This window comes from Coloeus monedula (genome assembly GCF_965178545.1).
Source record: "Coloeus monedula genome assembly, chromosome: 3".
NCBI classification, from domain to species: Eukaryota; Metazoa; Chordata; class Aves; order Passeriformes; family Corvidae; genus Coloeus; species Coloeus monedula.
In genome coordinates, this window is record NC_138783.1 from 35,387,243 (window position 1) to 35,401,726 (window position 14,484).

Sequence of the window (14,484 nt, forward strand, 5' to 3'; positions counted from 1 at the left end):
GCTTCAATTACACAGTTGCACTCAGAGCAAGTCCCCAAATAAGAGACTGGGCTCCAGCTGAGCAAGTTTTGCAAAGGAGACCCGGTCCAGATGCGCTGCTACCAGAGCAAAGGCTGTGTCTGGGACTGTGAGGTTCTGCCTGCCGCTGGGACCCTGCTGAGACCTCCTCAGGTGCTGGTGAGAGATCAAGAAAATCAGCATTCTTGTTTTGCAGAGGATATTGAGCCTTATTTTCCTCTCATGAAATATGTGCTTTCTCCTCTTTTCTCCTTGCAATACTTGCTTTGCATTCAACAAGTGTTTCAAACCACAGTGAGGTGAATTTGGCTGGTTTTTCCATTTTACCACTATTTACAGTCCTAGGAGCTTGTCTCGCTTTGCTTCTGCAGAGTTTTGCTTTCTGTTTTTTCCTTCCAATACAAAACTGCTGCATTTCTAGTGAATTGATGCAGACCATGAAAACCCACCTTATTTCATCCCAAATCAGATATGGATCTTCATTCAAATTTGGACCTATAAAACCCCTGAACATAAGTAACCCATCTGGAGCTGGGTTAAGGGTTGTTCTGCATCAACGTAAGACTTTTCTGAAGGCAAATTAAAATTCCTTTTCCCCATAAAAAAGACAAGACAGTTCCTTCAGGAGCTGTTACCAGTACTTTAAGTAGCCACTTCACTAATTTTTCTACCTTCCATATGGAAGATTTATACTGCTGCTTCACTAAATCCATGCAACACCATAGGCAAGGTGGTCTAGTGGAAGGTGTCCCTGGCCACTGTAGGGGAGCTGGAACAGATGATCTTTAAAGTCCTTTCCAACCCAAACCATTCGATGATTCTGTGACTTTAACTCAATGCACCCCAGTCATTTGAAATCTCTACTGGATCACAACTCTGGATTTTCTTAGGACATGACTAGACAGAGAATATGCTGTGTAATGTGCATAGCAATGAGCTTGGAAAAAAGCATCCTTTACAAATCAGTTTAAGTGTGTGTATCCTGGCGGCTGTCAGAGCACGAGCATGTCCCCGTGCCCTTGCACCCAGAGCCGTGCTAGCGCCGGGGCTGGCCCCAGACAGAGGAATATGTTTTCTGCCAGCTGAGCAACTGCAGGAGGAGGGGACAAGACTGATGGGGTCTGGAGGATGCTGTGCACCTGCTCCGGGACGACTGTATGTGTTTGGTATGGGGATGCCTGTCCACGTCCCGGGGTGCGTGTGCACACCTGTCCCGCGGGGCTGCGTATCTGTCCCAGGGGTGTGCGTCCAAGTCCCGGGAGCGATGCTCGTCCCGTCCCGCCGCTGCCCATGTTCCCGCCTGGGTCGGTGGGTGGGTGGGTGCAGTCAGCCCGGCCCCCGGGCTCCCGGCAGGGAGGCGGGGAGGGTCGGGGCAAGCCCCGCTCTGATCCCTCCTCCTCCTCCTTCCCCGCCCGCCGCCTTTTCCCCGCTGCCGCCGCCGCTGCCGCCGCCCGCGCGGCGCATCCCAGCAGAGCCCCTCGGAACGCGGGGCGGCGGCGTTCGCCGCCGGCCATGGCCGTGCCCGCCGCGCTGCTCAGCCCCCACCACCTCCTCTCCTTCTGCTTCCCCGCCGCCGGCGGGCTCCTGGGCTATGCTGACCTGGAGAAGGGCTACGAGGGCGGCGGCGGTGACGCGGGGGACTTTAGAGAAGCCACCCGGGACCTGCTGAGCTTCATCGACTCGGCTTCCAGCAACATCAAGCTGGCGCTGGACCGGCCGGTGAAGTCCCGGCGGAAGGTGAACCATAGGAAGTACCTGCAGAAGCAGATCAAGCGCTGCACCGGCATCATTGCTGCCGCCGCCCCGCCGCCCGCGCCGCCGCCGCCGCCCGCCGCCTGCCCCGCCCGGCCCCCGCCGCGCCGGGAGCCCGCGCAGGCGGCCGGCAGCAGCCTCCAGAGCAAGAGCCTGGCCGCCCTCTTCGGCTCCCTGCAGCGGGGCCGGGGCGCGGCGGGCGGCGCCGAGGCGAAGGCGGGCGGCGGGGAGAAGGCGGCGGGCGGCCCGCGGAAGGTGCCGCTGCGGGACCGCAACCTGCCGCCCTCCTTCTTCACGGAGCCGGCGCTGCCCGGCCCCGCCGCCCGCGGGCCGCCCGCCAAGGAGCCGGAGAAGGGCGGCGGGGGCGGGGCCGCGGAGGCGACCGAGTTCTTCGAGCTGCTGTGCCCCGAGTACGGCGCGCTGCTGCCCGAGCACGCCGCCCCGACCGACGCCTTCGGCGGCCGCCTGCCCGCCGAGCTGGGGCTGGAGCACGGGCTGTACGAGCTGCCGCTGCCCGCCGGCCCGCACCCGCTGCTGGGCGGGCTGCTGTACCCCGAGCCGCCCTGGAGCCCGGCCGCGCCCTGCAGCCCGCCCAGGAAGGCGCCGGCCGAGCCGCTGCGCCCGCTCTATCCCGGCGGCGCGGAGCCCGTGCCCGCCGGCGGCGGCAGCGAGGAGCCCGGCGGGCACATGCCAGCGGGCTTCGCCCCCTTCTTCCCCGAGTGCCCGCTACCCCCGCCGCAGCCGCCCTACGACTATGGCGGCGGGTACCACCGCGGGGGCTACCCCGGGCTGTAGGGCGGCCGGGGCTCGGGGTCCGGCGGGACTGCGAGGCGGGGAGCGGAGCCCGGAGCCCCCCGCCGGGCCGGGCGGACGCTGGGGCGGCGCGGAGGCCGCACGGGGCTCCACACACCCCGCTGCATGTGAGAGCCCCGCACCCGAAACCGCGACCACGGCCCCCGCAGGATTCACCCTTGTGCACTGCCAGTCTCCTCCTCCTGCGGTTTGGGCGACGCTGCAAATAAAATGTGAAACTTTGGGTTTCTTCAGGTGTTTTTGTAGCGGCCGGTGCCCCCCTTTCATCCTCCTTCCTTTGGGGCCAGGGCTTGGCTGGCGGTAGGCAGACGCGTTGCTGTACCTGTAGGCGACGTGGGAACAGGGGCTGCGTTCCTCAGAGGCCGCGGGGACCAGTCGTCGATGATTTCAGTCTAAATCTAAAGCTCATGTCAACACTTGAGGTGCGTTTAACATTTTTCCCAGGCTCACGTTTGTCACAAGTGCTGGCAGGTGTTCAGCTGAGGACACAAAGGCAAGAAAGTGAAGCAAAATTAAAAATGCTGCTGCCAAAACTCAGTGTCCTGAAATTTTAACAACAGCTTGCAGGATCTTGCAAACGGCAATTTACAGCGATTCGTAAGTTAATTGATGGTGTACGTTCGGGACAAAAATGTACTGTAGCCACTGCGGCCATGTGATTCCTACAGACTGTTGGATTTCTTCCAGGAATGTGTCAAAGCTCAGAAAGCAATGCGGCTCTGTCTCATTGTGTACAGGAGATTATTTGATAATCATTTAAGTTATGTAAAAGAGTTTATGATAGGTCCTATAAAAATAAAGGTACACAATAGATCCGAGATCTGTGGTTGTTACTGCTGTTGAGACGCGGCATCTAGGGGCCTTTCACTGTGCCTCCATCCTCTGACATGGTTTCTTGGCAGGAGTTAAGATGGGCAGCGGGTTTTTTCTTTTCTAAATCTTTTGAAATGCTGTATTTTATCCACAGCGACCCGTGCTTGTTTTGCCTTCATTTGTACCGTCTGTTTCTGTAACTTAGTGGAAAGAAAGGAGCGATAATACGCTACAAAGTCAAGGGATGAAAATTGTTACAGTTATGAAAACAGATCAAAATACTCGGAGGTTTCCTATTGAGATGCAATTTTTCAAAGGCAATCCCGCAGTCTGGCTCCCTGCCAGCCCCAAGTGGATTGTTTGTTTTTGAAACGGGATCCACATACGGATCAGCTGGGGGTTTTACCCTCGGTTGCGACAAATCCTTCTGCCTTCTGTCTTTTAAAAGATAATGTGAGAGGTAAAACAATTTTTTTTCATTCTTCAACTCAGATCTAACTTTTCAGAGATTTGGGGTCAGCATGCTGGGAAGTGTGTAGAGGTGAAGCAAAATCTTTTGGAAATAAAATGAGATAATTTGTTTTGGCAAATTTTAATTTTACTTTTAAAAGCAAGAGCTATAGCTGCTGCTGCCTCTTTCCTCCCCAAAAGCCACCCAAGGTCTCCACAAGCTGTATGGAAAGGAACCACGATGGATGAATGTCCACAACACTCCAGCATCTGACAGCTGAGTGCTGTTGAGGAAATGCATTTTTCAAGAACAATTTTGCAGCAGTTTATACAGCAGAGCGTGTATGAGGCTCAATGGGCAGCCTGTCCAGCCAAGGTAGCTACAAATTAGGTTAATCCTGCCCTGCTGCTGGTTTTGATGATGGGACAATGTCCTGCTCTGTAAGCTCTGTCCTGCCTTCTTCACTTTGGCAAACCTCCCAGTTTGCATTTGTGAGCTGCACGCTGCTAGCTCCCAGCAGAGCTTGTGTCTAACTGCATCTGAGACTACCTGGGCAAGACCAGCTGGGTCTTCAGATGGAGATACATTGTATTATTTTTTTGTTTGTTTAGCTTCTACTTCAAGCATGTGAATTCGCAGCATGTCTTGGCAGCTGCTCAGAATATTTCAGTTTGACAATGCTGTGCTAATAGTCTCAGTGCCCACTTTTCTCACCTGAGCTGTGCACCTGAGATTTGTGCTTTCAGCAGGCCAGGCAAATGATGGGGGAGCTGATAATGCAGGGGTCTCTGCCAAGGAACAAACCCACCTTTTTAAGGATTTATTTATCTCATAAGCTCAGTAGGCAAATGTGCATTAACTGGCGATCTAATCCTGAAGACCTTATAGCCTATCCTGTCAGCTGTCTCACAGGTGTCAGTGAGATTTGCTCAGAAAACGTCAGAAGGAGGTTTCAGGAATTGATTCTGGGATAGACATTGCAAACCTGTGTGGTCTGATTGCCCACTGATCTCACCTTCTTATTCCAAGTAGCCATGAAGGGCCACAAATCTGACCTGCTGGTTGTTTTTGCTCATTTGGTGCTCTACTGCCTTGCAGATGGTGTCCTGTGGTGCTCAGAAGCTGAGCATCATTTGCCTTCTTGGGTTAGACCTTGTCTAAAACCAGTGGGAAAAGCAGCTCTGTGGGTGCCAGCAGGGCTGGGCTGGTCCAGGGCTGGGGTGGCAGCCCATTCCCAATGCTGCCAGGTTGGGAGGGCTTGCGAGAAGTTGGGGGCAGGTTCCAGGAATCATCCTGACTGAGCAGCAGCTGCAGATGTCTCTTCAGCATAGCCTCTATCCTACAATAGTTCCTTAAGGGGGATGTTCAGATTACAGGAGCTTGCACTGAAAGAAAAAAAGAGATCTAGAAATCAGTGTTCTTCGAAGTATGGCTACACTGCTGCCAGAGGATGTATTCGTATTTGAGGAGTACCTGGCATGGGAAGTCTGATAAGCCTGGAAAGGAGCTAACAACAGCTTTTCCCACAACACAGACCAAACAAAGGACTTCTGTGTAACTCCTGAGGAGTGCTGGAGAACCTCTCCACACTGTGGAGGCGGTGAGGGCACCCGAGCAGCCCAGGGGTTGCCATCTAGTGAGGCTGCATCTTTGATCTCCTTTGTGCATGTGTGGGCTCTTTTTGTTGGGTTGTTTCCCCCAGCTTGAATAGCGCAGGCACTGAAAACATCACCTAACAGTCTCACTCAGAAACACCCTTGGGATATTGTTTTCTCCTCTGAAACCCTGAAGATCATAATCTTAACCATCTGCAAGAATAAAAGCTTTTCTAATTGAGCAAGATATTTTGGTTTTTTTGATGCACTTTTATAAGGAGTCTGTCCCTAAGGACTAAAGCTGATTCTTTTTAGCTTTTCTGTCTTAAAAGAAGTGTGTCCCTTTGAAAGGAAATGGGTTCTGTTTGGTTGGATCGAGGTCAGACTACCAAACTATTTCATTTTACAAAGCCTGCACTGAGTTCCTCAGAAACACTAAACTCCATTCTGTTGCTGGTGTATTTTACACATACTGCCTAATGTTACTGGAGATTTTGATGGGAAAGCATACACGTGTTAATAATTTTTCATATACAGTCAAAGATGATAACGGGGGATGACGAGAACCCTTGCTTCTCATTTTAAATGAGGAAATCTTAACCTTTCCTTAATGGTGGTTTACTCACAAATAAGTAAGGGTTCACCATGAATAATTACTACTGTGCCTCGGTATTTTGTGACTTAAATGGTCTGGGTCTGTTCCAACACCACTTGCAGAAAGCAGAAAGATTGCTTTTTTTGAAGTGTTTTGAAACAGGCTCATTAACTATTTCATGGCCTGATCTTGGGAAAGCTCTAGTACAGCCTGGCCATCGATGATGAGTCATCTTCATTCAGCTTACATAGTTGATCAAACAGCGTTAGTGAAAAAGATACATCAGTTTATTGTAAACTCTTTTTGTTTTCTGACTTTTTAAATAAACTGCTTTTGGCAACAGTGCAAAAACTGAAGGTCATTCTGCACTTATTGGCAACAGGAGGAAAAAGGTGGTGGAGCAATTCTGTAGAGACATCCAAGAAATTCAGATGAGAATGTGAGAGCTCAAGCTTACAGACCTGACTATATGAAGTGAGAGATGGAAATGCTTTTAGGATAGCTTTGTATCAGCCAAAGAGGCTGGTGAACACTTGCTAAAAGTCCAGTAGTATTTGTAACACATCTACATAAACAACTAAAAATAGTGTATTATAATGAATGCCCTCTCCCCAGTTCTGTGTGGGTGAAGATTGGCAGGGGACTGCTGAAAGGTGATGCTGTGAAAGATGAAGATGTTTTAAAATAATTTTCAATACCTCACTGTAACCCTGATTATCCCCTCCCTCACTGGCAGAGAACTACTTCACCAGCCTGCAGGTTTTCAGCCTTTTATGCTTTTTGGACCCCCTCCATATGAAATGTAAATGTACTGTCAAAGCCTTATTTTTTAGGGTTGTTATGGTTGTAGTCCACAGACCTATGGTTGTCCAGAGATCACAGACTCAATGTCACTTCATTGCTGTCAGTGGAAAGTATTTTTAATTGCTTGAATTGGCCAGTGTGGGATTTGAGGAATAGGCAGAATTTTCCAAATGATCTGTCATCTCTCCTTCTTTGAAATGGGGGAATCACATCTCATTTATACAATCTGTACCACCCTCCCAGAGGCAGCTAAAACTGCAGGATTTACCCTGTGCTCCCTCCAGGTATTCCCCAACAATGTTGGGCATATAAGAAAAGGTGGACTGGTCTGTACTGAGGGAGGCAGGAGAGGATTCAGGATTTGTAGTAAAGGGTTCTGGTGCTCCTGTTAGTGCATGTTTTGTGTATTAGGATGTCTCCTGGTGGGCATTTTAGACTGCTTCAGCCTTAGCAGCTAATTGTAATTCAGTCTGTGGGCTCTGCTGAACAAATTCTGGCAAATCCTGCTGTGCCAGATCAAGAGGTGACTGTCTCCATTTTCTACGCGGTCTCTTTGCTGTAGGTGCCATCCCTTAGTTATATGCTGAAGGGAACTGTACCTGTGCCTCCTTCACTACAACCTGTAATCAGTGCCCAAGTGCATCTTCAGAGAGGGTTTGGAGTGAAGTGGGGGCTGTTTGGCTTAGCCCAGGAATGGCTGGAAGTCAGCTCAGCCGTTTCAGCCACAGCTAAGTGAAGCAAATCTGCTGTCAGACTGGGAGCAAGTTAAACCTGAGACAGTGGGTGACAAATCACTTTGCTGGTAGCTGTAGATGGGGAATACAGACTGCTCTCTCTTGGAGGAGCTGGGCATAATTGTTACTAATTTTATTTTTGTTCAGCTTCATAAAAGATAGAGGCCCACTGCTTCAACCCTGTGTACCTCCACAATGGTGAAAGCTCAGTGAATGACTTTTAATTTGATGTTGCCACAATACTCTTCAAACAGAAGAATCCTGCCTGAGAAGCTGCTGCACCAAGAATGGTGGCACAGGAGAGGTGGTGGCCTGGATTTTTTTCCTTTATTCTTAATTGCAGAATGTGATACAGGCTCTTCTGTACCACAGGGTAAAGGAGAAATTTATAGGGACTGATCCCCATGACTGATTTCAATGATGTAGCAGACATGACCCTTTCTGTCTTCCAAACCTCATAGTGAGGAGCTTGAGCTTGTGCTGAGTGTGCTCAGGACTCTGCTCTGGGTTCAGGTGGACACAACACTCCAAGGTGGCATCGAGAGCTGTCCTGGACCCTCCCTTAGCATGACATTCTTATTTCCTTCTCTTCCCACCTCTCTTTGATGTGCTCAGCTCCCAAGTTAGCCAGAATGTTTATTTGGGTATTAAGGCTGAGCACCCTGAAACATGATGGAGGTTCATAGCCAGTCTGTGAGATCTCTGGACATCTCAGTGATTTTCCAGACCAATCTGCAGGAGTTACAGATTAAAATAACATTTAGTGCTCTGACTGCTGACTGTATGAATACAGCTTGGGTGACTATGAGTTGGCCTGGACTCTGGCAGATCTAGTTTAAATAATACCAGCCAGTGTTACAGTTCTGTGATCAAATCCCCTCCCATTCCAGCAGTCTCTTCCCTGTCAGTGGTTTGTCCTGGAGTAAACAGCCCTGTTATTCTCAAGATACAGAAAGCAGAGATCAGAGGGGTAAAATTGGGTATGAAGTTTAAATGAAGAGAAATTCCATCCTTCTACCACCATTTTTCATCATGTGTGGGTAACTAATAAGGAATTTTTTGCATAGTAACGCCTCACAGTAGAACTGGGCTTCAAAGAACAGCTATAATTGCTTCTGTGCACTACAATAATTGCATATAAATCAATTACCAGCATTTTAGGTATTTGAACAGCTCGCTCTATGAAGAAAAACCTTTCTTTCCTGTTTAATAGCCAGACCTTTAGCTTCTTTGTTTACCCACATATCTGGGACAAATGATTCAAACTCAGTCATTAATTAGTGATGTTATCAAGATTTTCCTTTCAGGATGGAAAGGTCAGCACACCCTTGAAGTGCCAGCAAAACAAATGTCTCCCATTTGCACATGAAGTCAGGGCTTGGGAGGAAGAAGCCTCAGAACATGACTTAAAGGGTAGAGGCTTAATTTGGGGTGGCTGCTTGTAAGAACATGCCTGGTGTGCCTAATACAAATGTGACGTCCAGACATCCTGACTTTCTTCCAGAAGTCTGTGGTTAATACTTTTTATGGCTTAGATGACCCTTCACGCCTAGAGCCAGCTGACAGAACAGCAGGCACAGGGGCTGAAGTAAAAAGTCAGGCCAGAGGAGGATGGCCCTGACTTCAATATAATTTATTATTATTGTATTGTCCAGAGCCCCTCGGGTTGTCAGAGCCACACGCTGGTTTCTGGATGCTCCTGGAGATGAGCCAGTGCTACAGCCTGTGGCAACTCCAAGCAATGTGCTGTCTTGGCCAATGGATGGGCCCTGCCAGGGAAGGAAGAATGAATTTTACTACAGGACAAATGCTACCTGGCTAATCCAGATCGATTGGAATTATAAATAAGATAAAATTTTGGTTAATAAGAGGAGAGACATGAGTGATGAGGCAGAGAGAAATGAAGGGTTTTTTTCCTGGCAGAGGTAATTCAGATATCAGGCAATTGCCAGGCTTAGCATCATGTTTGGATGACAAATTAATCCCTTCTGAGCTTGAAATAGGTATTAATATTGCCACATTATTACATCTCTTGACACATTTTTTCTTATGTTTATGCTACTTTTATCACTGGTTTCAAATCACCTCATTTTTTAAAGGAAGGACAAAAGAATAATTTAAGAATAGAGACTTTTCCTGCTGCTGAGAGACTAACTGGGAGCAAAGAAATCCCAAACGAGCTGCTAGAAATATCCTTGCTTTAAATTAGAAAACAAAACACAGACAGTAGCTAAAGTCCCACAATATTCAACTTGAGTTTTTCCTACACCAATTTAGTCTCTTTTACTAGCTGATGTTCCTTGTAGGGCCGGCGCCCAGCAACTCCAGTTCCAGTAAGTACTCCCTGTGCGGGAGATTTTTCTTATACGAAACTGGACAAGAAAAGAATTTTCACTGCCACTGCTCAAGTCCCCGGTGAACTTTGAGGTACGGCCGACAGAACCTTCTCCGCTGGGAAAAGCTGCGCATAGAAGTCCTCTAGAGCCCTCACGTGGTTCCCTTTGACTCCCACACGGTGCGAGCACAGGGCGCGGCCTTTGGCCGGGAAGTCGCGGGGCGGGCACAGCCTCGCTGCCAGGAGAGGCTCCCGCCCCCCTCGCTGTGCTCCCGGGCCCCCTTCCCTTCAGCCCCGCAGGGAGCGTGTGCTGGCTTCGGCAGCTTCTTCGCCTTCGGGGCAAGCGAAAGCACAGCCCGTGTTCTACATGGAGGGGCAGAGGAGATCCTCACCCTTTGGAGAAGCCAGTGACAAGTGACTTTGCTGTGACGAGTCGCTGCCCGCGGCAGCGTGTGCCTGCTCCCGCACAGGTCTGTGCAGGGGGACAGGGTGACAAGGCAGCAGTGCCCCTGAGGGACCGAGCGTGCAGGCTGTCCCACGGCGGGCTTTGGCTCTCCATGGCTGGCTGCTGTGGGAAGGAATGATGGGGAAGAGCCCCTGGCTCCAGCTGGCCCCCCTGCAGCCCAGGGGCCGTGGGCTAAAACTGCCCCAGAGCTGCTGGCCATGGATACCAGGTGGAAGGGGGCTGTGCTGCCTGCCCCGGGGGCCGAGGGCAGGCAGAGGCAGGAAGGGTGACAGCTCAAGTGGCAGTGCTGCCTCGCGTCCCCGTGTGGGGCACCCGGGTGAGGAGACAGCTGGGAAGAAGAAAGGAAGCCCTGTAGGAACTGAGACACGAGAGCAAAGCTGTGGAAATCTCGATGGAGGCCGGAGAGGAGCTGCTGTCCTGAAAGTCTCTCCCCAGTACCAAGGAGTCGACGCTGCCCTCTAGCAGCCGTCCGGCTGTGAGCAGAGGAGGGCACAGTGAGTGTTTCCTGCGGTGAAATCACATGGCCTCGTAAACAAGAGAATTGCTTCCAGATGGAGAGTTTTGCAAGGTATTTGTTTGCAGGAGCTGGAAAAGGAAGATGGATTGAAGATGAACAGTCTCACACTCTATGCCACAGGTTTTTCGATAGAATGAAACCAATGTGTGTAGTATCACAGTAAAATAGTTGCCTGAATGACCTCTCCTATTTGCAGGGAAGCCCAGGTGGAGCCTCCATCCTGCTCCAAGCAGCTTTTTGTTTTCGTTCAGCAGGCTCTCTTCTTCTTGAGCTGCGCACTGCCCTGCCTCTGTAGCCTGGTATCATTCCCTGTTTGTTCTCTTGGTCAAGGACAGAGAGGTCTTGGGGCTTTTGGGAAAAGATAAGGCTCTTTTTTTTGAGGAAAACCCATCTTTGTGGCAGGCAGAAGAGGAGCACCAATGGCAGGACCACTTCCCACACAAGATCACTTTCTGTCTTGCACTGTCACCCAGCAAGAATTTCCCTAAGGAGCAGGACCACTTCCCACACAAGATCACTCTGTCTTGCACTGTCACCCAACAAGAATTCCCCTAAGGAGCCTACCCCAGCATTTTGGACCACACATTGGTGTATCACGGAAGTGGCAGGAGAAGATGCCCACTCTGGGTGCTTGTTTTGTGAACCCCCAGGATTGGCCCCTCTGTCCTGAGGGGAACACCTGCACCTGAGCAGCCCAGGTGTCAGTCCCCAGCTGAGCAGCACAGCTCAGGGCTAATGTCTGTGCCAGGCACTGTCCCCCAGCAGCTGTGCCCTCTGCTGCACAGCGTGTGACCTGGTGGGGAGCACAAACTGAGGAGAGGACTCCTCCAGCTGTGTGTCTGCAGACTGCTGCCAGCATGGGAAAGCAGCTCCTGCAGGACACCAGGGGGGCAGCAAGGGACAGAGCCTGGAGGGAGAAGTCTGTCTCAGAAGGACCACTGGTTGGAAAGGAGCTGGAGGGAGACCTTTTCCAAGGACTAGGTTCTGTTGTCTTCTTGTTTCCAGGACTGGGCTCTATGTAGCACCTGAAAGAGCTGCTAGGAAAGGGCCTTTTCAGACTCCCAAGGGGCAGGTGGAAGGAAAAGAAGGGAGAAGCAAGGATGGAGGAAGAACCTAAGAGAACAAGTAATATGAGTACTGGCTTCTGGAGGTGCCTGGTGTGTGCTGGTTTTGCTTTACCTATCAATCTGCCTTTCATTTCAGCCCAGAGATTTTCTTACTTTTACCCTCTGGTTCTCTTTCCCTGCCACTGCCAGGAGTGAGCGAGCTTTTTTACAGTTGTAACCAAACAGAGATGGTAACAGTGGTCTGGGCTGAGCTCATGGTATGGGGAGAGGCCACAGGCTCTGGGGATCACTCCACGTGTGTGTCAGCTTGTTCAACATCCTGGGCTGTTCCTGGATTCCAATGATAAATGGCTCAGACACTTACAGGAAGAAGGGTCCAGGTATGGAAAGCACCTTCAGACTTCCCTCCCAAAAGCCATTTGCTTCTCCAGAGAAACTGTGGGGTGAAGGTAACCATGTCCCTGGAGTATCATTGCCTCTAAAGAGCAAGCAGGGGCTGCTGGCTCTGTCTGTCCTCATCTCTCCAAGGCATAACAGATACCAGGCAAGTCCAGAGGATAAAAGGAGGCTCCTGCTGTGGCAAGAGCATGGCTTGTTTGGTCCTTTTTTTGGAGTCACCATTTGTCTGGTCAAGATGAGTTGGACCAGAACTAGTATTCTGAAGAAAAAACTGTGCTTCTGCAAGTCTGATTTCTAGAATAGTGGCAGAATTATGACTTTCAAGCCATCTGTCCTAAAGCGTTTTGTCTTTGGCTTCATAGGTGGAGGCATAAAGCCTTGTTGGCTGTGTTTGAAGAGGAAGACTGTCAGGTGACTGTCATGAGACCCCTGTGCACTCCCTGATGCTCCCAGGCTGTTCAGGAAAATGTTTTCTCTTCTGAGCTTCACCTAGAAAAGACATTCCCTCTTTTTTATTTTTCCTTTTTTTTTTTTTTCATTCTTTCCAAACACTTGGGATGTCAAGCCCAGAACCTTAACACACAGAAAGGTGAAGCCTTTAGCTAAGCAATGGGGAGGTGCATGGGAAGGAGAAGAAGGAAGAAACTAAAAGAAGTTGTATAGACACCTTTCTGAAATAAAGAAAAAGGAATTTCTGCCCTGCTACCTCCCTTCTCAAAAGCAGAGTTCTTTCCAGAAACCATGAAAAAGGCAAGGAAGCCTCAGTTTCAAAATCTCTTGCCCAGGAAATATGAGTATTTGTTAGTGTCTCTCCCTGAACCTGAAATGTATGTGGTTTTGGGGGTGTCCTGCTCTCCAGCTCAGCTGTCCCCCATGTGTCCCTTCACTCGTGTTCCCTTGAAGGGCCACCTGAATTGAGGAGGGGAGGGGGTCTGTTGTCCCCATGGGGTTGAGGGAGGTTTTGGGGTTTGTTTCCATGGGGTGTGGCAGATGCCAGTGCCAGGCTGTGTGAGCCATGCACCAGTTGAGACTCCCCAAACATCAGGGACTTTGGAAGCAGAAAAGAGCAGTGCTTCCCAAGTGTGCAGCCCTCCCAGGGCAATGCACACACTTCCCATTACATCCAGAGAGCCACAGGCAAAGTGTGGCTGTCATGTGTGAGGGATGGCCACGTGGATTCGAGCTTCCTATGGGCACTCCCAGTAGCAATGGGATTCTGTGCTTCTCAGGTGGCCCAGGTAGCTTATCCCAGGGCAGCTGAGAGCAGGCAGTATGTTAAGAGATCAGCAATCAGCAGTGCTGACTGTCTGGGATGGGCTGCAGCCAGTCTGTCTCTCTCACTGGAGTACCCACTGCCCACCCTGAACTCCATTTTATTCTCTACTGACATGCTCCCCCAGACAAAAATCAGTGGCAAGTAAGAAACGACTTGGATTCATTTACTTTTATCATTCTGCAAGCCTGGAGTTGCATTATATCAGCAATGACATGGGCCACAGGAACTGATGGCAAAAAGGAGAGAACAGTTCTCACAAAACATTATATATTTTGTGTTTGCATGGCTGTGGGGGGCCACCTGTAATTGTCAAGAACAAACGAATCGTAGTCAGGGCTGTACATGAGCTGTTTCACAAAGGTTTCCTTGTCTGCTGGCTCGGGGTACCAAGAAGCGAGGCCGTGCTTGTAGGCCCAGTCAACAATCTGCAAAAAGATAAGCAAAATGAGCTGCTGAAACAATGCTGGCATGTTATGAAGTTGAAACCAACTGCAGTTTGGCCCCGTCTGTGTTTTCTCTCTTCCCTCCTCACAGAGTTGTGCAGTTTTTGCTTTCTTCTCTTTGTGAGTCAGCTGCACTTCACCCTCAGTTGGGTGAGGAAATGCAAGCTGCCTGCAACCAGTGGCTGGTAAGAAATGCAGACCCCTGCCCTGGCAGAATGGTCGGGGTGTGCAGGTGAAGGAGAGCAGCCCTTTGGCCAGCTCTGCTCACACCCGTGGGTGCCTCGGCTACACTCTGCATCCATCAGTAGCTCTGAGCAGGCCAAGGAGATCCTCAGTGGGTGTCTCTGAATTACAGATCTGATATATACAGGGCAGTAAACCCATAATTAGACAAGCCCAGATCTGG

At 50.4% G+C, this 14,484-nt stretch overlaps 2 protein-coding genes across 3 annotated transcripts in view; one reads left to right on the plus strand and one right to left on the minus strand.

Annotated features, from left to right (window-relative positions):
* Positions 1 to 1,530: 1,530 nt before the first annotated feature.
* FAM181B (family with sequence similarity 181 member B) lies at positions 1,531 to 2,565 on the plus strand (the record flags this gene model as incomplete). The annotated part of the gene is made up of 1 exon (XM_082277756.1): positions 1,531 to 2,565. One exon carries the CDS (start codon positions 1,531 to 1,533, stop codon positions 2,563 to 2,565), a length of 1,035 nt encoding a protein of 344 aa, XP_082133882.1.
* Positions 2,566 to 13,782: 11,217 nt separating this feature from the next.
* ME3 (malic enzyme 3) overlaps positions 13,783 to 14,484 on the minus strand; it is a 119,747-nt gene continuing 119,045 nt past the window's right edge. For both annotated transcript variants that reach the window (XM_082279417.1, XM_082279416.1), the window contains one exon: positions 13,783 to 14,060. In XM_082279417.1, coding sequence (XP_082135543.1) covers positions 13,899 to 14,060 — 162 coding nt within the window. In that variant the 3' untranslated portion in view covers positions 13,783 to 13,898. The remainder of the gene's footprint in view (positions 14,061 to 14,484) is intronic.